The sequence below is a fragment of the Podarcis erhardii genome, assembly GCF_964252035.2.
Source record: "Podarcis erhardii genome assembly, chromosome: 6".
In the NCBI taxonomy this organism is placed as follows: Eukaryota; Metazoa; Chordata; class Lepidosauria; order Squamata; family Lacertidae; genus Podarcis; species Podarcis erhardii.
In genome coordinates, this window is record NC_138510.1 from 2,142,284 (window position 1) to 2,165,298 (window position 23,015).

Below are 23,015 nucleotides of genomic sequence, written 5' to 3' on the forward strand. Positions count from 1 at the left end.
AAAATGCTTGCAGTGTGCTGAGAGTTTTGCTTAGAGTTTTTTCCTTTTCTATTTAAGTCCTCAAAAGGTTATGTCTTTACCTTTAAAAAAACAACCTATAAATATAGTAGTCTTATGAAACTTATTTCAGGCATTCATTGGAATAATAATAATAATAATAATAATAATAATAATAATAATAATAATTTATTATTTATACCCCGCCCATCTGGCTGGGCCTCCCCAGCCACTCTGGGCGGCTTCCATAAAAACCAAAAATACAGTAAAATATCACACGTTAAAAACTTCCCTGAACAGGGCTGCCTTAAGATGTCTTCTGAATGTCAGGTAGTTGTTTATCGCTTTGACATCTGCTGGAAGGGTGTTCCACAGGGCGGGCGGCACTACCGAGAAGGCCCTCTGCCTGGTTCCCTGTAGCTTTGCTTCTCGCAATGAGGGAACCGCGAGAAGGCCCTCGGCGCTGGACCTCAGCATCCGGGCAGAATGATGGGGGTGGAGACGCTCCTTCAGGTATACTCTGGAACAGAAGAAGAGGCTTGCAGGATCAAGCCAGTGGCCCATGTAGACCAGAATCCTGTTCTCACGGTGGCCAACCAGATCCCCATTATGGGAAACCCACAAGCAGGATCCGAGCACAACAGCCCTCTCTCCCCTGGTCCTTGATTCACAAAATGGGGGGGGGGGCATTTCCAAACGGACCTGTGCAGGATGCATCCACTCCAGCCTGGTGCACTGGAGCAAGATGCCCTTTTGAGATATTGGCAGAAAAATTAAATTGCTTCTCTCCACGGGAAGCGGGTGCGATTGTCAGTTATAGCAGCAACTGGAAGAGTTGTGTATGGTAGATGCTGCAGGATTGAGGCTTCATTAGTGCCTCAATCTGAGGGGAGAGATGAGAGCCAAGAAGATCAAGGAGGAATCTGCGCCCAGCAGAGAAGTAATTGCTCTGAACTGGGAGCAGATGAAAAGGACTGGGGAGAGGCAGCGACAGCAGAGGAGGGAGATGGAGGAGGCTCGCCTTCTCCGGCTGCTAGGTCTCCCCTTCTCCTCTCCTCCAATTAATGCCACGCAGGAGATTCAGCAGGGATGGAGGCAAAACGCGGGGTCTCCCCAACAGCCTCCCATTTCATAACACCCAGCTTGGGGCACATTATCCTTCATGATGGGAAGGCAAAGCGGTGCCAGATTTTTTGGAATTTAATTCCGACAGAAACGACAAACGCTACTAAAGGAATGATTGACTGTAGTCCTAAATCAACGCTGAGTATTTCTGAGGATGCCAATGCAGGCCTGTTGTTGAAAGGATTACTTTTATCCATGAAATTGGCAACTCAAATAGTAGCTGCAGCTCAACAGCCCAAAGCCTTAGATTGGACACTCTGGAATAGAGCTACAACGGAGAAAATCAAACAATAATTGAGGTGTCGACAAAGATTAGAAGCTCCAGACAATTTTTTATGTGATTTGGCACTTTCAACCGTCCTTTTCAAGGCAACCCTCATCACCAGCGTGAAAAATCTGGAATTAATAATCTGATGATACTGATAGTATTTACTTGGACCCCTGTGAAACTGTTACTCATTCTACACGCCTATTTTATAGCCTTGTTTTTCATCTCTTGTCATCTGTTTTTATAATCGTTCTCTCTATTTTATATGCATTATAAAGTGAAATTAATTTAAAAAAAAACTTCACCCCCAAAAAGTGGCCATCTTAAAATCATAGAATTGTAGGGTTGGAAGAGACTCCCAAGGGTCGTCCCCCCCCCCAAAAAAGTTAGCAAGCCTCGTGGCCCCAAAGAGCCTCCTCTTTTATCTGCTATGAATCTTTCCACAGCCAGTTTCATTGGATATCCACAATTTCATTTCTTCCGTTCAGGAAGGAATGCGTTCTCTAAACAGCCCCTTGAACCTCAGGTCAATGGCTGCAGGGGATTTCCTGGCAAAACTGGCCCAAACCACACTGGTACGTCAATTTAGCTCTGACCGCATCCTGTCCTCCCCCCCCCCCCCCCGGATTAAATGCTGCAGCCTCAAGTCTAGAATCTTATCTCTGACACCTGTGGCTTCTTCAAAGTGGTCTGATTCCATTTCCCACCCAATCCTGTCTCTCTGCCAGCCTGACACCCACAATTTTAACTCTGAACATTGCAAGCCGGTCAGGAAGAAGAAGGTTTGGGGTTTTTTGGTCCCCACCACTGTGCGAGGGGCTTGATCCTGGCTGGATGAGTGGCTTCCGCTTGTCTCCAGAGCTGGTTTCTGAAAGAAAACAGCTCTCAGGTGGAAGAGAGAAGCCTCTGCAGAGAAGAGGGTAGAGAAGAGTCTTTGTCCCTCTCTCTCAAAGCTAGAATTTCTGGGTATCCATTGGTTGTAAAAAAAATCTGCCCTTTTTCCCTTATGGGGTACCCAAGAACCCATATAGAGTCCTTACGTAGGTTCCCTATTGGTAGGGGGGAATAACAGAGGCCAACCAGAGAATATTGAGAAGCAAAGCAGCTAGTAAGCCTGATCTTTTATTGATCTGTTGCAACAGAGTCCTCACTCGCCACACGCAGGAGGGAGGAGGAACCCAGAACAATGGCGCGCAAGGCCTTATATACGGGAGCTCAAGACCACCCCTCCCTACATCATACCTACATCACAGAAAGGGCGGTCTACAGCAGAAATCTGAGTGCTTTGTTTACCTCCTGCCTGCCAGGTTACCTGTTTAATGGTCCCTTGATTGGATTGCCTGGGGAGCCACTCACCTTTGCTTCTTACTTTGAATCATAAAATCAGATTTGGAAGGAACCCCAATGCAGGAATCTCAGCTAAAGCATCCATGACAAATGGCCATCCGACCTCTGCTTAAAAACCTCCCAGGAAGGAGATGGCTTCTTCCATCGCTTTCTGTGGAGTTTGCTGCCTGGCCAGCCCTTTGAAGGCCTCCCAGCATCTGGCTCTGGGAAACATGGGCAGAATTTACCTTCATTGCCTCGGTCTTGAGCTGCCTGGGTCAAGAATGCAGAGATGACCCCCCCCCCCGTTTCCATCAGGGTCAGGTCAGCGTGGAGGCAGCTGGTTTCAAAGAGGCTGCAGAATCGGAGGTTTCTGGATTTCCAAAGATGATGGAATTCTTTGCTCTGCCCACGGACAGCTGTCATGATAAGGCTGGACCTGACAAGTTTTCACTGCGCTCAGTTCTGCATTCTGGCAACACAAAAAGGTCCCCCCACCAACTTTCTCCCAGCTACTCCTGAGGATCCTCCACTTGGGCCTGTTCAGCCGCTGGGTCCCGGGGCATACCGTATTTTTCGCTCCATAAGACGCACCTAGTTTTTAGAGGAGGAAAGCAAGAAAGAAAAATATTCCGAACGAAACAGTGGATGTATGATTTTTGTGGTTCATGCTGTGGCCACAGACACGTGATGTGATGGTGAGTTTGGGGTGACCCAATGCAAAAATCCTGAGGATCCATGTGGATCCATGCTTTGTAACCATGTTTTTGCACCATTGCGGCCCCACGAAACAGTGGGTGCATGGTTTTTTTGGTGCAGGCTGTAGCCATGGACATGCTATGTGATCTGATGGTGAATTTGGGGTGACCCAATGCAAAAATCCTGAGGACCCATGGGCTTTTACCTCCCCCCTCCCAGGCAGCCTCCTTTATCTCTAGAGTCCCTTATCTCCCTCCCTGACCGCTTGCCAATCAGATGCTCAACGGCTTTGTTTGAACACTTCCTTCCCTCTTGTTTGCCTTAGTGTCTTTTCCTTAGCTGGAGCAGTTTTTTGCTCCTCCTTTTCTTCTAATTTCTCTCCTCATTGCTTTAATCTTCCTGTCTCCTCTCCTTGCAAGTTCGCTGTCTTTACCTCCCCCCTCCCAGGCAGCCTCCCTTATCACTAGAGTCCCTTAGCTCCCTCCCGATCGCTTGCCGATCAGCTGCTAAGCCTCTTCGTTTCAACACCCCCTTCCCTCTTTCTAATAAAAAAAAGCACGATCTGCTTTTTGCCCGTGGGCAATTCGGCTCCAGGGACCACGCATTCGCTCCATAAGATGCACAGACATTTCCCCTTACTTTTTAGGAGGAAAAAAGTGTGTCTTATGGAGCAAAAAATACGGTAATTAAACTGTGGAACTCCCTGCCCCAGGAGGCAGTGATTAAAAGAGGATTATGGAAAAGAAACCTATTGAAGGCTACAAGCCATGATGGCTCTTCTCTGCTGCCACCGTCCCAGGCCGTGACGCTTCTGATCCTGGCCAGGATGGGCCATTGGCCTGATCCTGCATGATCTTCTTATGCTGCAATGATGACTAAGTGGATATCTATGAAGTGCCACGGGCTGTGCAATCGTAAGTATTGACCCAGTTAACCGGGGCTGCAAAAATTACACAGCCTCCATCATTTCACAGGCCTTCTCGGTGGTGGCACCCACCCTGTGAAACACCCTCGCCTTAGTCACCAAGGAGAGGAGTAACTACACAACCTTTAGAATACACCTGTATAGGGAAGCTTTTTAGTGTTTCATGTTTTATTATGTTTTTATATCTGCTGGAATCCACCCAGAGTGGCTGGGGCAACAAAATCAGATGGGCAGGGTACAAACAAATTATTATTATTGTTATCATTATTACCACCATCCCCTCCAACATTTCTCTGATGAAAATAGGGATGTCCTAAGGTAAAGCAGGACATTCCAGGATCAAATCAGAAATTTGGAGGGCTTCTATAAATCCGGGACTGTCCCTGGATAATAGGGACACTCATGAGGGTCTGAAATTATTTGAGTTACCCCCCTAGGAAAACACACACACACACACACACACCCAGGCCCATGTAGAGTAGCAAGGAAGTCATTTATGGTGGAGGGAAGGAGAGGAAAGCGCTCCAGAGAAATATTGAAGGTGAAAAATTAACTCTTTATTCAGTGATTGCATAGTTCCACGGGTGAAATACCCGATTCTGAGAACACAGCATTTGCCACGAGTGTCGGCTAGAAAGGCTCAAGCGAAGCCCGCAAACCACCTTCTCCTCTGCACGTTTGAGATTATGCATAGCATCACGGTACACAAATATATCTATGTACATGTTACATTGCTCACATTATTAAGCCCTTTGTTTCTTGGGTCAGCTTTTAAAAAAATAAATGAATGAATCTTTCTCCAAAGTGTGGACCTGGGAGCTTCTTAGCAAGGAATGCCTCCACCAAGAAATTGTACTCGTCTTTCTGTTCCCCAGAAACTGCACTGGAAGGGGTAAGAAAGCTGCTTTCTCTGCCTGCCTGCCTTCTCCACTGTCCTGGCTCTCAATTTCATTTTTTTCCCTGCCGTGCCTTCTAACGAACACAGAGAGTTTGTTTCTCCGGCTAAATACTTAAAGATGGCCCAGGGAAAGGATTTGAGGCTGGTGCTCTTGAGCACAAGAAGAGCTGGTGTCTCTGGCCAGCATCTGCCTTGGCAGCGCTGAGTGCCTTTGACGTCTCTGTTTATCTGACGGTTGTTGGCAGACTCCTTCTCCTGAGTCCTTCTCCTGTCCCACCCAGTCAGATCTTCCCTGGTTTCAAACGCGAAATAAAACTCTGCTCGTCACAGTTTTTAGAGAAAGCACTTGTGCCATCAATGTGAAACCCTGGACTTTGGTGAACGCTTAAACTGTGGAACTCCCTCCCACCGTAGGCAGGGACCAACTTTAATAGAGGGCGGGGCAAATTCATGGAGGGGGAGGAGACTATTGATGGCTACTAGCTACTAAACTGCAGGAGTGGAGAGGGGTTCTGTGTTCGAATCCCGCTTGCGGGTTTCCCAATAGAGGCATTTGATGATCAGGATTTGAGAACAGGATGCCGGATTAGGTGGGTCTTTCAGGACTGGCGCAGCAGAAGTCTGTACTTGCTGCCGTACATTTCTGGCGGCTGCTGGTGCCGGAATCTAGATATATATTATTTTCTTTATTTTTGGTATGGTGCAGCAAGCAGCTTACAATATTTGCGTCCCTCTCCCCAGCGTAAACGACTTTGGGGAAGGGCATGTCACATTTTGTTGGGGCCGCAGACAGCTGGACATTAAGGGCCACCCATTTCTGGGCAGGAGATATTCCTGTCTTACAGACACAGCAGACGGAGGGGAGATAAGGGGTTCAAGCCCTCCTGAGGTGGAAGGACGGAGCTTTATTTATTGCCCCAATTCCCTTGAAGACAGAAAACCAGCAGGCCAGGGAGTATGCAAACTTGCCAGGCACTGCAGGGAGGACTTTTGTGTGTGATGTCGTTTTTCACGGGAGGAACTCTCAAAAAGTACCTGCCCCGTTGATGGCCCGAAGCAACACATTTCTGCTGTGTGCGCAAATGACATCAGGATGAACTTTCTAGAGTCCACTTGAGGTTTTCCAACTGGGATTCTTCAGCTGTGATTCCTGCATTGCAGGGGGTTGGACTAGATGACCTCTGGAGGTCAATTCTAACTACGATTCTTTGAAAAAGCCACAAAAATCTATCTTTTTTTTTTTCAGGGGAGGGTGTAGCTAGGACCAAATTTCGGCTCCTTGGTGAAGGAGCAGTTGGGGGCGATGGCTCCTTGCAATATTGTCACATTTGAGTGGGGGGAGTTTTTGAGGGTCGCTGCTTCCAAGGCCCCCTTGGGTCCCTGTTGCTGCCGGAATCACCCGTCTTTCTAAAGAGGCGGCTCAGGCGATGGATTTCAGGCCAGGCCAGCAAAGCAACCCTCTTCCCTCCCGGGCAGGGCAGGGCAGGGCGGCAAATCATTTGGGCAGGGGGGCGATGATGACGTTCCGGTAGCCCTTCACCCCCTTCAGCTTGTCGCTCTCGAAATCCACCACCAGCTTCCTCAGGCCCGACTGGCGGGGCACGAACTCCACCCTCACCTTGGCGTCCTCACCCGGCCCGACGGGGCTGTCCCTGCGGAGAGAGGGGAAGGGGGTCACACGAGGTCAGCCTACGGTCATCAGAAGAGTCCACTGGATCAGGCCCAGGGCCCAGTGAGTCCAGCAGAACATCAACACAAGAGCCCTTTCCCTTCCCAGAGTTTCCATCAACCCATATTCAGAAGCATTGCTGCCTCTGACCGTGGAGGAAGAACAATAACAATAACAATAATATATTTATTATTTATACCCTGCCCATCTGTATTATTTTACTGTTGTTAGCCGCTCTGAGCCCAGCTTCAGCTGGGGAGGGCAGGCTATAAATAAAATATTATTATTATTATTATTATTATTATTATTATTATTATTACTACTACTATTATTATTACTATTATTATTATTATTATTATTATTATTATTATTATTATTATCTGGCTGGGCTTCCCCAGCCACTCACGGCTAGGAGCCCTCAATAACCCTTTCCTCCTCCACAAAGTTATCTAATCTGGTGGGAATGAGTTCCATAGTTTAACTTTGCACTGCAAGAAGAAGTAATTTTTTCTTTCCTGAAGTAAGTTTCCTTGAAAGTCCACACGTTCCACAGTTCTGAGAGAGGGAGGAAAAATTCTGGTGGCAATATCCTTTCTGAGGCAAGGTGACCAGAACTTCACACAGTACAGTAGTACCTCGGAAGTCAAATGCAATCCATTCCAGAAGTCCGTTCGACTTCCAAAACATTCAGAAACCAAGGCGCGGCTTCCGATTGGCTGCAGGAAGCTCCTGTAGCCAATCGGAAGCTGTGGAAGTCACGTTGGACATTTGGGTTCCAAAGAACGTTTGCAAACTGGAATGCGGGTTTGCGGGTTTGCGGTGTTCGGGAGCCAAAACGTTTGGGATCAAATGTCTGACTGTACTGCAAATGTGGTTGCATCATAGATTTGTAGAATGGCATCACGATGCCGGCAGTTTTATATTCACTTCCTTTTGTAATGATCTGATGGTCCAAGGGATCAGAACCACTTCCCTACAAAGGATGGCTGCCGTGTTTCAGGCTTCTTAGCTAAGCAAAAAGGCCAGCGAGAGGCGACACGATAGAAGTTTGTGAAATTATGCATGGCTGGTTTGAGAAAAGTTCTTCTCCCTCTCTCACAGCGCTGCAACTCCTGGAACACCCAAAGTCTGCTCTGCTTGCAGAATTAAGCCTTTCCCCCTTTTCTCCTTCCACAACTGAATTGGGCGCCAACAGCCCTTGTTCGTGTCTTGGAAGTGTTGGTATTAAGAACCAGAAGGTAGGGTGGGGGTGGGGGAACTCACAGCTCCTGGATCTTCTGCCCTTCTGTCAGGCCAGCACCCTCGACCGCGAAGAGGCAGCCATTCAGGGGGGTCGGAAGGGGGTTCTTCAGTGTCAGCTCGGCCACCAGCCTCCGCTTCTGAACTGGCTCCCCCAAGATCTGCATTTGGAAAAGAGGAGAAAGCTCAGCCCGATGGGGAAATATTGGGGTTCAGTGCCTAATACCCTTTGGGTTCAGCCTGGAGCCCATAAAACCCAGATTCCAGGGGTCAGCAAAACAGGACATGCTCAGCCAGCAAGGAGTTGATGAGCAGCGGGACAACTATGAAAACAGCACAAACATTTATGCACCTATAAGCGTGGGGGAAGCTATGTCCATATATGACAATACATCCTTCTTTCTTCTAACTTCCTTATCTCTTCCCCTACAATAGCTTCTAAAAGCAAGATCTTTCTTATGTGATACTTTGTCATCCTCTCTTGCAAACACAGAAGAACCACACATGTCCCTAGAAGAATTTCATTAAGCTGCACGGTCTGGACTCAACATCTGTCTGTCTGTCTTTCTCTCTTTCCCCAGAACCTAGATGACGCTTCTGACCCCTTCCAACTCTACAATGTGATTACGGCCAGGGCACCCACTTCCCAGAAGCAGCCACGAAATGCCCATGCAAATTTGCCTTACCCGGACTTTGATATCTGGGTTTTTGACATAGATGTTCCTGGACTCGAGGACGATCTCGTTGGTCTCGTGCTCCTTCAGGAGAGCCATCACCTTGATCATATTGTCCTGCGTCAGGCAGTCGCCGTACTTCTCGTAGAGGATGCGCAAGGGGATGACCCTCTCTGGAGAGGAAGAAGAAGGAGAAGAAGAAGGAGAAAGAACATGAGCTTTGCCAAAGACAGAATCCAGACTCCTTGGATCTCCTCCAGTTTTAAGAAGATTCCACAACATCATGTAAAAACAGTGTGAGGGACCGTCTCTTGCATATAGCCAGTTGACTGCTAGGTGTAACCACAGCTGGGAGAAACCAGCCACGTAACCTCTGGAGGGAGAAAGCATTCTGCATGCAGCATCACACACAAAAACCAACCCATTTGCACATGGGTTAAGGGCACCAGCCTCGTATCTCCTTCAGAACATAGGAAGAGCCCTGTTGGACCAGACCAAAGGCCTCTCTCAGGTGTGGGGAACCTCTGGCCCTCCAGATGTTGCTGAACCACAGCTCCCATCATCCCTGACCATTGGCCGTGCTTGCTGGGGCTTCTGGGAGCTGAAATCCAGTGACATCAGGCTGTCCGAAGGTTCCCCATGCCATTGGTCTATCTCAACCAGCATCCTTTGTCTCATTGTGGACCACCAGATGTCTCTGGGAGACCCACAAGTGGGAGACGAGGGCTATCGCCCTCTCGGGCTGATGTTCTCCAAAGCATGTTGAACCCTGACCCTGGAGGTCATATGCAGTCACAGGAGTGGTTTTAGGGTAGTGGGGGTGCTGAATTTTAGCACCGCACAGGGTGCCACTGAAATTTGAGAGCCTGATTTCTTGCTCATGAGTTCTTCCATTCCCCCTCCAGTCATAGAAAGTTGCCCTCTACTGAGCCAGTCCAATGGCCCACCAAGTTTAGTATTGTCGCCTGCTTCTTGGGAGAAAAGCAACGACAAACCTAGACAGCATCTTAAAAAGCAGAGACATCACCTTGCCAACAAAGGTCCGTATAATTAAAGATATGATTTTCCCAGTAGTGATGTACGGAAGTGAGAGCTGCAACATAAAGAAGGCTGATCACCTGCAAGAAGATCCAACCTCTCCATTCTTAAGGAAATCAGCCCTGAGTGCTCACTGGAAGGACAGATCCTGAAGCTGAGGCTCCAATACTTTGGCCACCTCATGAGAAGAGAAGACTCCCTGGAAAAGACCCTGATGTTGGGAATGATGGAGGGCACAAGGAGAAGGGGACGACAGAGGACGAGATGGTGGGACAGTGTTCTCGAAGCTACCAGCAGGAGTTTGACCAAACTGCGGGAGGCAGTGGAAGACCGGAGGGCCTGGCGTGCTCTGGTCCGTGGGGTCATGAAGAATCGGACACGATTAAAGGACTAAACAACAACAACAACACTGACTGGCAGCAGGTCTCCTGGCTTTCATGGCTTAGTCGTTTTCCCCAGCCCTATCTGGAGATGTTGGAGAGTGAACCCAGAACCTTCTGCATGCAAAACAGGTGCTCTCCCACTGAGCTGTGGCCCTTCGGCCCAGCTGGTAGGAAGACAGTGAGTTTAACCATTTCCTGTTGCATGTCTCCTATTTCGCCCAGTAATTTGGGGAGGGAGATGGATGTGGGTCTCCTGCTGCTGCATTGAGTGACAGCCATGCAACTGTCCTGATCTCTCTTTGGCCCTCAGTGCAATAGACATCTGGGTGCACTTCAAAGCCATGACGGCTCCCCAAACCCAGCTGTGTCCAGCAGGGGGCCAGATGCAAATTAGCTGCCCTAGGATGCATTTGGCCCAGAAACTGGGTTTATGCTTGGCGTTTGCCTCTAAGTCTTGCAGAGTTTCCCCCTTTAGGGATCTTGTGGGGTTTTGTTTCTAAATCTCTTCCAAAGTCTGCCCAATGGGTAAAAGGTTTCTGGTGCACGTAAAATGCTAGAGCGCCATCAGAAAGCGTTGGATCAAAGCATATCATATTCCTTCCCAGCTCTGGAAGAAAACACCGTCACTTCTAAATGAAAGAATGCAGAGAGAGAGAGAAAGAAAGTTTGCTTCTTCTGCTGTAGTTCCCATGCCTTGCGTCTTCAGCTTTCTGGTTCTTTAATTCAGAATTGCAGCTGAAATGGAAAACTTGGAGAGGACAAAATCTCTGGGGTATTAATAGGATGCAAATAGGACAAACCATTTAATGCTTTCCGACATGGAGATGGCATTTGGACAATTCCCCCAGGAGTAAAGAATACAGTCATACCTCGGGTTAAATGTGCTTCAGGTTGAGCGTTTTCAGGCTACGCTCCGCAGCGACCTGGACGTAACATAGTGCGTTACTTCCGGGTTTTGCCGCTCGCGCATGCGCAGATGCTCAAAATGACATCACGCGCATGCGCAGAAGCGGCAAAACGCGATCCACGCATGTGCAGACACGAAGTTGCGTCTTACGTTCTATTCAGGATGCGAGCAGGGCTCCGGAACGGATCCTGCTCTCACCCAGAGGTACCACTGTATAAGAAGGGCCTGCTGGATCAGGCCAGTGTCCCATCCAGTCCTGCAGTGACTGACCAGATGCCCATTATGGGAGGACACAAGCAGGACCTGACCATAAGAGCAACTCTCTGCTCCTGTGGTTTCCAGAAACTGGCTTTCAGAAGCATGCCCAATATCCATTGATAGCGTTCTCCATGAATTTGTCCAGTCCTCTTTTAAAGCCATCTAGGTTAACAGCCATCACCGTCTCCTGTGGCAAGGAGTTCCATAGTTCAACTCTGCGCTGCATGAAGAAGGACTTTCTTTTATCTGTCCTGAACCTCCCAACATTCAGCTTCACTGGCTGTTCCAGCATTAGCAGAGAGGGAGGAAAACTTTTCTCGATCCAGTTTCCCCATGCCGAGAATAATTTTATAAGTTTCTATCATGTCTTTCCAAAGAGGATCCGTGAGCTGGCCAAGGTCACTCCCAGATAACCGGTTTACTGAGCTGTCATCCCGACCTATTTGAAGGGAGGTTAAACTGCGCTGTACCAAGCCATTGTTTTCCCATGCTGAATTTCCCCATTAATTTCCTCACCGCAAAGGGTCATTTTTTAAAGGAAAATGGGCTTGTTGTGCCAAAGCACCAAATCCACTGGAACAGCAAACCTGAGTTATTTGGGACAAGATCCAAGCCCTGCTTGCAAAATAGCAGCAGCCTGGGAGCAGCCCAGGTTTTAACCTCTGCAAACATAGAGGCTTTGGGGGTCCCCAAAGGGTGGAAATACCCCCAAAATCCTTCAGCTTGGAGATATCCAGCAAGATGGAGCCTCAGGACGACTCGGAAGCTCAAGCGACCCAGATTGTCGCAGCTTCTCAAGAGTCTGTGTGGCTCTCACCACTGGTCCTTACATCGATGCTCCATCAATGACCCTAATGTAGATTTCTGCCAAACAGCTGCATTCCTTGCCTGAGCCGTCTTGGGCGCTGAACGACAGCCTGCGGTTCGCCTCAACGTGTCTCTGCGTTCCCTTCCAAATGCTTGTCAACCATTTGGTGCTCAGGCTGTGGGTGTTTTCACCCAGGAAGCTAGCCTCCCTTGCTGCTCACCTCTAAATTCTTGCTGTTTGTCTGGAAGTGAGGGACGGCATTTGTAATGCAAATGAGCATTCTGGCTTAGGCCTGCCAGCTGAAGCAAGAGGAAGCTTCCCCAGGGTGGAAAGGCTTTCTTAATGCAAGAGAAGGAGGGGGGGAGGTTCTGGCTTGCATGGTTTATTTAGGGGCTTCCTGGGGCAATCTGGCTGACCATGGGTGCGGGGGTGGGGTGGGGGTGGGGGAGAGAGGGAGCTGAACGAGACAGAGCCTGCCTCTTTTATTCGTAGCATTTTCATCTTGCTCTTCAGCCAGAAAAAAAGGCTCTCTGCCCTGTCTGCAAATGTTCGCAGAACATCCCTGCTTATGATCTAAAAGGCACATGGCACAAAAGGGAAAGGTATCTGGTGGGAGGAGGAAAAACACAGCTGGTTCCTCTTTAGTAAAGGGCCCCTCTGCCTCTCCTAGGCACTGTTGAACATGCCCCGTGGAGGTGGGTATTTTAGCCTGGAGAAAGAAAGGCTTAGAGGGGATATGAGAGCCATTTTCAAATATCTCAAGGGCTGCCCCATGGAAGATGGAACCAATTTGTTTTCTCCTGCTCTGGAGGGCAGAACTTGAACCAAGGTCTTCAAATGACGGAAAAGGAGATTCTGACTAAACATGACGAGGAACTTTCCAACAGTAAGAGCTGTTCAACAGTGGAACAGACTCCCTCGGGAGGCGGCGGACTCTCCCTCCTTGGAGATTTCAAAGCAGAGGGTGGAGGGCCATCTGTCAGGCGTTTTGTGATTGCCACTAGAGAGTTCTATGGTTCTACGAAAGAGAAGGTGAGGTCATACTTCCGCCGGAGTGTCAGAGTGCACAGCCAGATCCACCAATTTGAAGAACCAGTCCAGCTGTTTCATGGGATTACAGAGTTGGGGGAACCCAAAGGTCATCCAGTCCAACCCCCTGCAATGCAAAAAAATCACAGCTAAAGAATCCCTGATGGATGGCCACCTCCGCTTAAAAGGCTCCAATCAAAGAACACCCACTGCCTTGATTCTTAGCCCCACGGTCCCAGGCACTAGGAGGCCAGCGAAAACTCCTGCGCTGACACACCCTCTGCATGAATGCACAGTGACAATCTTGGTCCGGGTTCAAAGCAAACAAGCACTTCTCTCTCCCTTGGGGCAGGGAGCCAAGCCTCACTCCAGTCTCCATCTCCGGAAGGGCTGTTTATCTCCGCGGTTTTGCCTCTGCGAAGGTATGCAATTTGGAAGAAACTTGACTCCGCTAGCCCCAGCACTGCAAGGCCCATTGTTTGCTTGAAACCCCCCACCCAAACCCCGCCTTTCAGGTGCTGTTATATAAATGGGCTGAAAGGAAAAGCAGCTGCTCACTTGGAGGAGCCACAAAGGGCAGGAAATTGCCTGCTCAGAGTCCAGTGATCCCCTTCCACTGACTCTGGGTCCTCAGGATGTGAACCCAGGCCCTCGTGCCAAAATCCACAGGACGGGAGCCAAGAGGCATGAGCCAAGCGACAAGCAGCTCACAAGAATGCACAAGCATTTGTGTGTCTGCTCGAAACCAGGAGACGATGCCACCCTCTCCAATTCCATCCTAGGATGGCCTGGTGGGGTTGCCAAGAGATGTCTCAGGTTGCCAGCTGGGAAAGAGAGGCTCCCTCCAGCCTTGCTCAGGGGTGGCAGCCCTGTGGACCCCCCAGACATGGGAGGACTCCAAATGCCAGCAGGCCCAGCACCTAGCATGGCCAGTGGCTAGGAAGGAGGATGGAAGTTGTAGTCCAAGAAGATCTAGAGCAGGGGTCAGCAAACTTTTTCAGCAGGGGGCTGGTCCACTGTCCCACAGACCTTGTGGGGGGCCGGACTATATTTTTTTTGGGGGGGGGAATGCATGAATTCCTGTGCCCCACAAATAACCCAGGGATGCATTTGAAATAAAAGGACACATTCTACTCATGTGAAAACATGCTGACTCCCGGAACATCCGCGGGCTGGATTGAGAAGGTGATTGGGCCAGATCTAGAGCAGCCTTTCTCAACATGTGCGTCCCCAGATGCTGTTGAACTACAACTCCCATCACCCTTAAGCTAGCAAGGCCAGAGCTCAGGGATGATGGGAGTTGTAGTCCAACAACATCTGGGGACCCACAGGTTGAGAACCACTGATCTAGAGGGTCCTAACCACCTGCTCTAACCAGAGAAGCGGAGAGCTAAAAGTGCAACCGCAAAGATTTAGGCGCTGCCCTGGGCAAAGGAAAACCTCTCCAACATCTGGAGATGTCTGCTGTGGTGGAGGTGATGCTGCAGCCAGGAGATAGGGGTGCCCTGGCAGCTGCTCCCCATTGGTGCTTCCTCCTGTGAGGAGGAGGAGGAGGAGGAGGAGGTCTGGGCGCTTGATGCAGATCATTTCCATTCCGTCACTTCTGAAGCGCAGCAGGAATGCTAAACAAGGAGAAGTGGAGCTGGGGGCGCAAGGAGGTCACAGACTGATGGGGAACAGCTGGGCTGAAGGGAAGCCATCTCAAGTGGAGGAGAAGTGGAGCAACAGAGGGGCAGGGGAGGAAAGGGAAAGCTTGCAGCCCAGGAAGGGACTGGAGAGGGGAGCAAAGGCCGCTGGGCCCTGCTCAGCAGGAGGCTTGCAAATCCTCTGTCTGCTGCCTCCAAAGAAAGGATGGAGAAACAGCACAACAGCCAGTCGTTGCTGTTCTACTCAAAGCGGAAAGTGCAGCAGCAGCTGCTCTGATTCCAGACTCCTGGGATCCAAGCCATCTTCTCGGGGCCAGGGGTTGCTCCCTATTTCCCCAGCCCCATGACTCGGAGGGGGGAGGTTCATGGGGACCCCCATGTAGGGAGGGGAATGGTTCAGGCTCTCCTCCACCAGATTCCTGAACTCATGGCCGTGATTGTGCAGACACACACACACCCTGGCTGCAATTTCGGGGAGGGGAAAACAGGTAGAAAGGCAGTCATGTTTGGGAAATGTTTGATACTAAATTGCCGAAGGTCATTAAAACAGAGAGAGATGGACCTCTCCAATCGATGTGAATGGGCAATGCAAAAATAGAAAATGCAATTCAATCAAAATAAGTGTACAGTGACGCATGCCATGGCAATATATATGTATTAATTTCACAACTACACTCCTGGAGTCTGCACTGAAGGTGATGGACCAGGAGTGAGACCTTGGGGTCGCAATGCAGAGCTCGAGGAAGAGGGTAACCATGGAAAGAGGAAATTTCATGCTAGGGATCATTGGGGGGGGGGGACAAGACTGCCAGCATCAAGAATGCCATTATCTAAATATAAAGTGCGACCTCATTTGGAATACTGTGTACAGTTCTATGTAAAGGTAAAGGTATAGGGACCCCTGACCATTAGGTCCAGTCGTGGCCGACTCTGGGGTTGCAGTGCTCATCTCGCTTTACTGGCCGAGGGAGCCGGCGTATAGCTTCCGGGTCATGTGGCCAGCATGACTAAGCCGCTTCTGGCAAACCAGAGCAGTGCACGGAAAGGCCATTTACCTTCCTGCCGGAGCGGTACCTATTTATCTACTTGCACTTTGACATGCTAGGTTGGCAGGAGCAGGGACCGAGCAACGGGAGCTCACCCCATCGCGGGGATTCGAACTGCCGACTTTCTGATCGGTTAGTCCTAGGCTCTGTGGTTTAACCCACAGCGCCACCCGCGTCCCTCTGTGTACATCACCTCAAAAAGGATGTTGTAGAGTTGGAAAAGATTCAGAAGAGGGAAACCAAAATGATCAAGGGGCTGGAGAGGCTGCTTTCCTATGAAGAAAGTCTTAGGACTTTTCAGTTTAGAGAAAAGAGAAGCTAGAGGCAACATGATGGAAGTTTGTAAAATTATGTGTGGTAAGGGAAAAGTGGATGGAGAGAACTTTTTCTCCCTCTCTCATAACGCAAGAACTTGTTGACATCCAATGAAACAGAAAACTAGAAGGTTCAGGATGCATAAAAGAAGGTGCTTCTTTACATAGCGCATTGTTAAACTTTGGAACTCCCTGCCACAGGAGGCTGTGATGGCCGCAAACGTGGATGGCTTCAAAAGAGGATATGGCAAATCCATGGAGGAGGAGAAGACTGTCAGTGGTTAGCTCCACACTTGTGGGCAGCAATGCTTCTGAATCCCAATGGCTGGGAATTGCAGGTGGGATTCAGGGCCTGCTTGTGGGCTTCCCGAGGGCTCCTGATAGGCCACTGCGGGAACAGGAACTGGCCTTATTGAGCAGGGCTCTCCTTTTGAAAGCACCAGGCTGCAGGAAGCTGAATCGGTCATTCTAAGCATGATCTGACTCTCCCTAAGGTCAGTATGGTTCAAGCTATGGTTTTCCCAGTAGTGATGTATGGAAGTAAGAGCTGGACCATTAAGAAGGCTGATCGCCGAAGAATGGATGCTTTTGAATTCTGGTGCTAGAGGAGACTCTTGAGAGTCCCATGGACTGCAAGAAGACCCAACCTCTCCACTCTGAAGGAAATCAGCCCTGAGTGCTCACTGGAAGGACAGATCCTGAAGCTGAGGCTCCAATACTTTGGCCACCTCATGAGAAGAGAAGACTCCCTGGAAAAGACTCTGATGTTGGGAAAGATTGAGGGCACAAGAAGGAGGCGACAGAGGACGAGATGGTGGGACAGTGTTCTTGAAGCTACTAACAGTCTGACCAAACTGTGGGAGGCAGTGGAAGACAGGAGTGCCTGGCATGCTCTGGTCTAGGGGGTCAAGAAGAGTCGGACACGACTAAACGACTAAACAACAACAAGGGAGCTTCATGGTCCATACGATTAGGGGATGGAGAAGGCAGATAGTTCACCTGCTCTCATCTGTCTTTACCTGCGTAGGGCTCCAGGTTGACGTTGAGCAGGTCTTTGCTCCCGCATTCGGGCCCCAGCGTCCCGTTGTAGGTGAGAGTCCGGGCGCCAAACATAAGCCGGCATCGCCGCTCGGTGTCCGTGTTGTTGTTGATGACGGCAAAGACGTCAAAGTCGCACCCGTTGTTCATCCCTTCAGAGGCCTTGATTTTGACTTTCAAGCCCTCTTCTGATGGCGGGTAGACCTTCTGGTGCTTCGCCTTCTCAAAGACGGACCTCTCCTCCTCTGAGTCTGCAAAAATGGAAGCAGGAACAATTAAGGTACCTACAGGACCGCCTCTCCTGCCCTGCCCTGCAGAGGACCTTAAGGTCCATGAATAACTGTACTTTAGAGGTCCCAGTTATTGGTATCAGATGCCAAATGTGCCTGCACACAAAAGCTCATACCAATCACTAACTTAGTTGGTCTCTAAGGTGCTACTGGAAGGATTTTTTTATTTATTTATCTTATTTGATGTCCATTAGAAAAAATATTTTTTAATGGTATGGTTTGTACTGTGTGTGGCTTTGTGTATTTTTGTTGTAAACCGCTTTGACTTTTTTTAATGAGACAGCAGTCTATAAATGTTTTTATAAATAAATACAGAAGTTTGGGAAACTGATGTGAATCCTCGTCCTTACATTCAGAGACATGAATCTTTGTCATTATTGAAAGTTTAGAAAATGACTTCCGTAGGCATAGATTTCCCTGAATCTAGCATTCCCTCTAGTATGGTGCTGGAGGAGACTCTTGAGAGTCCCATGGACTGCAAGAAGATCAAACCTCTCCATTCTGAAGGAAATCAGCCCTGAGTGCTCCCTGGAAGGACAGATCCTGAAGCTGAGGCTCCAATACTTTGGCCACCTCGTGAGAAGAGAAGACTCCCTGGAAAAGACCCTGATGTTGGGAAAGATGGAGGGCACAAGGAGAAGGGGACGACGGAGGACAAGATGGTGGGACAGTGTTCTCGAAGCTACTAACATGAGTTTAACCAAACTACGGGAGGCAGTGGAAGACAGAAGTGCCTGGCGTGCTCTGGTCCATCGGGTCACGAAGAGTCGGACACGACTAAACAACTAAACAACAACAACAACAAGTATTCCCTCCCTCCCTCCCTCCCTCCCTCCCTCCCTCCCTCCCTCCCTCCCTCTTATATACAACCCAGAGATGCTCTGGGTACCTTCTGGGTACTTGTAGTTGTGGGTGATGTCCTCCTTGGCATCCCTGCCCACACTCTTGGTGCTGATGTGCTTTCCCACCAGAGAGGAGTAGGTGGTCCTCTTCCGAGACATGTCGCTCTGCAGCATCAAATAGGCCACGTCTGCGTTGACTTCGGCAAAGACAAACTTCACATCATATTTCAGCTTCAGGTCTCCTTCCTTGACAGCTCGGACCGGAGTGGGGCCACAGCAGTAGACTCCTGCGAGGAGAAAGCAGCCATCGACCAGAGGAATATTAAAACGTACACGGGCTGCGTTTAATTATTGTTGAAAATGATATGTTGAAAAGTAATAAAAAAAATTATATATATAAAAAATAATCCATTCCAGACTTTTAAAAACAGCCCCTAAAATAGCCATTTAACGTGAATTTTACTATCTAACGGGACCATTGATCCATAAAATGAAAGCAATAAACAATGTACTGCAGTCACACAATCAATCAATCAGTAACTGAACTCGGTTCCACACAGTCACAAAAACAAAACAAAAAAGAGCCGCAAAAACAAAAACGCAAAATAAATAGCAAAAACAGACAGACCTCAGCGTAACACTCAAAAAGTGTGGCACTCAAAATGGAGCACATTTGGCTTCCAAAAAAAGTTCGCAAACCAGAACACTTACTTCCAGGTTTGCAGTGTTTGGGTTCCAAGTTGTTTGAATACCAAGGCGTTTGAGAACCAAGGTCCCACTGTATGGAGCATTAGGGGAATAATCAAGCCTCTTTTCTTTGTCCCTTAATTGCCTCCATTCCCAGCTCTGCAGAACCTCCCAGCCAAAGTGATGATAGGAAATTGGGTATTGGGCTCGGCGTACATTATAGATACGTGCCTATTTGTAATAAGCGATCAGCATTATTGCCTGCGTTTTAGGCACCATTCCTTTATTCTATTAAAGTTCTTCCCTGTTCTTCAGTTAAACAACACAGACAACCTCCTCCCAGCCCAAATCCTTTGGGGCCTGCCCATGGGGCTGAGAGTGTAGCCCTAAACCTCTGCAGGGTGCTAGGATGGAGGAGGAGGCTATTGGCTGGCGCTCTGGGCAGAGATACCTTCGCTTTTTTCCTGGGGAGTTGGGTCCAGAGCCTGCCAGCCATCATACCCGCCTGGGAGATCTGGGCGGGTCATCCAGGATTCGTTCCAGCAGTGATAATTCCTGTGGGAGGTAGAGAAAAGGGGGAGGGAGGGAGGGAAGTCCGATAAGAGAGGCACACTCTGCATTTCTCCAAAGGACCCTCGCATTCCAGAGGCGTTTGGCACACGCCCAGCTGGAAAATTCTCAGGCCCCCCCCCATGGAATTTCTCTCCTAGGTGTTCCTGATGAGTGCCAGGCACCCTTCTCAGCACCCTTGCTGGGATGCTCTTATTCCCCGAGTATCAGACACCTCATAAGCAGAGAAAATCCTATCAAGGCCTGAAATGCAAACTTTGCTGATGGTCTGCTGGCTTCCAGCAGCACAACAGCTTTGACTTGAGGCGACAACAGGAGAATCGTAGAATTATTTTTAATTTAATTTATTATTATTTTCCGTTTTTTATTGGTTTTCACACATTACATTACAATACAGATGTACCAAAGCCAACACCATTTCCTCCCCATCCCCCCATACATTTACATTTATATTTCCTCAATCCATCCTATTATTCTTTTCTCCTTTCTCCCACTTCCCTCCATCCCCACTCGATTTCCTCCACATTATACAATTTACAATAATCTTTGCATGTGGTGGAGAAATAGGAACAACAATACATATGTGGTGGAGGCGTGAGGAAATTAAGAAATTTTGGATAGTAGTACATGAAGAACTAAAGAAGATGTTGAAAATATCAATAACAAAGAAACCAGAGACATATCTCCTTGGATTGATAGATGAAGAGATACCACGGGGGGGGGGGGAGGGGAAGAATTTTCCTTAATGCAAGTTCAGCTGCTGGAATAGTGATTGCTGCTAGGTGGAAGTCACAAACTATACCCACAATGGAGGAATGGATTTGAAAACTAAATGAATATTTAATTTAGACAAAATTAACTGCTATAATGAGAACTGTAGAATTATAGAATGGGAAGGGACCCCAAGGTTCATGCAATACAGGAATCACAATTAAAGAATGCCAGATGGACAGCCCTCCAACCTCTGTTGAAAAACCTCAAAGAAAGGACAGTTTGCCACCTTCTGAATGAGTTCATTCAACCATCAAAAAGTTATGCTTAATCAGAATAACAGTACGGTAGGGTTGGAAGGGATTGCCAGGGATCATCTAGTCTAACCCTCTGAAATGCAGGAATCTCAGCTGAAAGCATCCCTGACAGATGGCCGTCCAACCTCTGCTTAAAAACCTCCAAGGAAGCTGTTGTTGTTGATTCAGTTGTTGCTTCCCTGCTAACTGCACCAGGAACCCTAAAGTTCCTTCATGGACAGAGCTCAGCACCTCATAGTTAGGCAAAGCTATCAGACTGACAGGTCCAAGATGCTGCATGCAGTTTTGGGGAGTCCCAAACACCCACCGGACCTCCACTCACCAGATGAGCTCCCGGTTCCCTTGCTGCAATTTCCCGTTCTCATCCAAATACTGCTCTATGACCAAGTTCCCGTTGGTGTCGTGGGCAGAGTTGTAGTTGGTGACCACGCGCGTGGGGATCCCCAGGGACCTCAGCACTGGGAAGGGAGGGGGGCAGAAGAGGAAGAGGTGAACGATTTCTGGAACGAGCCCAACAGACCTGGCAAGCTCCCAAATGAAGGAGACACTCGCTCCTACAGCTGACTTCAAAAATCCACACAACTGCATGCAAGGCAATACAGATACTGTATACTTGCAATACTTGCATCTGCAATCATTCCGGTCCTACAGTGAAATATTAACAAGCAAAGAAGACAAAGGCAGAACTAGCTGCCTCATTCCCAAAGGGAGGATACCCAAGCCCAAGTTTATTATTTTATTTTAATTATTTATTAGATTTATATACAGCCCTTCGTCAGAAAATCTTAGGGCATTCACAAGATAAAAATACAAATAAATAGCTAAAGCCAAAGCAACAAAAAGCAACAAAACAATAGCCCCCCCCCAACACATTCTATTATTATTAGTTAGCCTCTGGTGTGCCCTGGGAGGGGGCATTGGGCATGGTCCCCCATGGAGAGGGTGAGGAAACGGCCCCCTGCTACAGAGAACGGTGGAACAGGGGGCTGTAGCATATATCAGAACCCCCAACACACTTAAAAAAGAGAGCTTGTGTGTTTTGACATGGAGGAGGCTGTTGGACTTGCGTTTGACCGAGCGACTCCTCCGGTCTAGTCCTCCGAAATCGCCTCCGATGTGATTAATGACCTGATCCTCTGATAAGGCTCCAAGCACGTTTCCCCATTACGCAGAGTATCCAGCACAGGGAAGGACGAGAAATATGAGCTACATGCTAAGAGTTTTATTACTAAGCTACGCAGACAGAAAAGAAATACACCCTCTCTCTGTGAAAGCAGTAAACATCACATCCGTCTCCTGTCTTCCGTGAGACTTCCAACAGTCTGGAATCCCAGGAATGTAAACAGAGCCCTGTGACTCCAAGGGCACTGCACAGAGGCAACACACAGAAACCAACAGAGCCATGGTATTCCCCAAATGCTGTTTGTGGTGGGGGTGAGCCAAGGAGGCAGCCCCTTTCTGCTTCCTCACTGAGGACCCCTCACCTGTGCAGGCCACAGCGGCAAAGACCCAGCACTGCCCGTACCGGACTGGCTGGCACCCATATTTCTGCCACCTCTGGAGGATATCCACGCTCCCGTTCCAGGCCATGGGGCTCACGCCGTCGTCATACTGGTTGTCCCAGCGCCCAAACAGGATGCCTTGGTCATCGTTGCAGTTCACCTGCACCCCAAGACACAACAAGAGGAGGAGGATGTGGACAGGCGGCTCAGGAGCTGAAGGAACCATTTGCACAGAGTCCAGGTGCAAAACAGCTTGGAGCCAAGGGATCCTATTTATCTGCCCAAAGCCTGAGGCTGTCTTTGGAGGTCCAATCCGGGTACCTCTACTGAATGAAATGCAGTGGGTACCCCAGTTATGGAATATCCTTCCCAGGGAGGCCTGCCTGACACCATTTTGTGGTCTTTCCCCCTGTTCATCTTCAAAACAACTTACAGAGCCATTTTTTAAAACCTGCATTTATTTGATGGTGCTGTGAGCTCTGCTTTCATTGTCTTTACAGTTGTACCCTGGATCCTGAAAATTTTTACACATCACTTGGGAAGACAGGCAAACTATTGCCATTGTACTGGAAGAAGCAAAGATCACCAGTGTGGAAGCAATGATTCTTCAACATCAACTTCGTTGGACTGGCCATGTTGTGCAGATGCCTGATGGTCGTCCTCCAAAGCAACTACTCTATTCCGAACTTAAAAATGGAAAGCGTAATGCTGGTGGTCAACAAAAGAGGTTCAAAGGCTGTCTCAAGGCAAATCTTTAAAAATGTAGTATAAACAACGACAACTGGGAAACACTGGCCTGCGAGCGCTCC

General features: G+C 48.7%; 1 protein-coding gene across 1 annotated transcript in view; it reads right to left on the reverse strand.

Moving 5' to 3' along the window:
• Positions 1-4,875: 4,875 nt before the first annotated feature.
• TGM2 (transglutaminase 2) overlaps positions 4,876-23,015 on the reverse strand; it is a 54,895-nt gene continuing 36,755 nt past the window's right edge. The window contains exons 6-13 of the mRNA XM_081867701.1: positions 22,189-22,366; positions 21,027-21,162; positions 19,558-19,661; positions 18,467-18,706; positions 17,269-17,538; positions 8,833-8,993; positions 8,171-8,307; positions 4,876-6,890 (exon numbers count right to left, since the gene is read on the reverse strand). Coding sequence (XP_081723827.1) covers positions 6,734-6,890; positions 8,171-8,307; positions 8,833-8,993; positions 17,269-17,538; positions 18,467-18,706; positions 19,558-19,661; positions 21,027-21,162; positions 22,189-22,366 — 1,383 coding nt within the window. The 3' untranslated portion in view covers positions 4,876-6,733. The remainder of the gene's footprint in view (positions 6,891-8,170; positions 8,308-8,832; positions 8,994-17,268; positions 17,539-18,466; positions 18,707-19,557; positions 19,662-21,026; positions 21,163-22,188; positions 22,367-23,015) is intronic.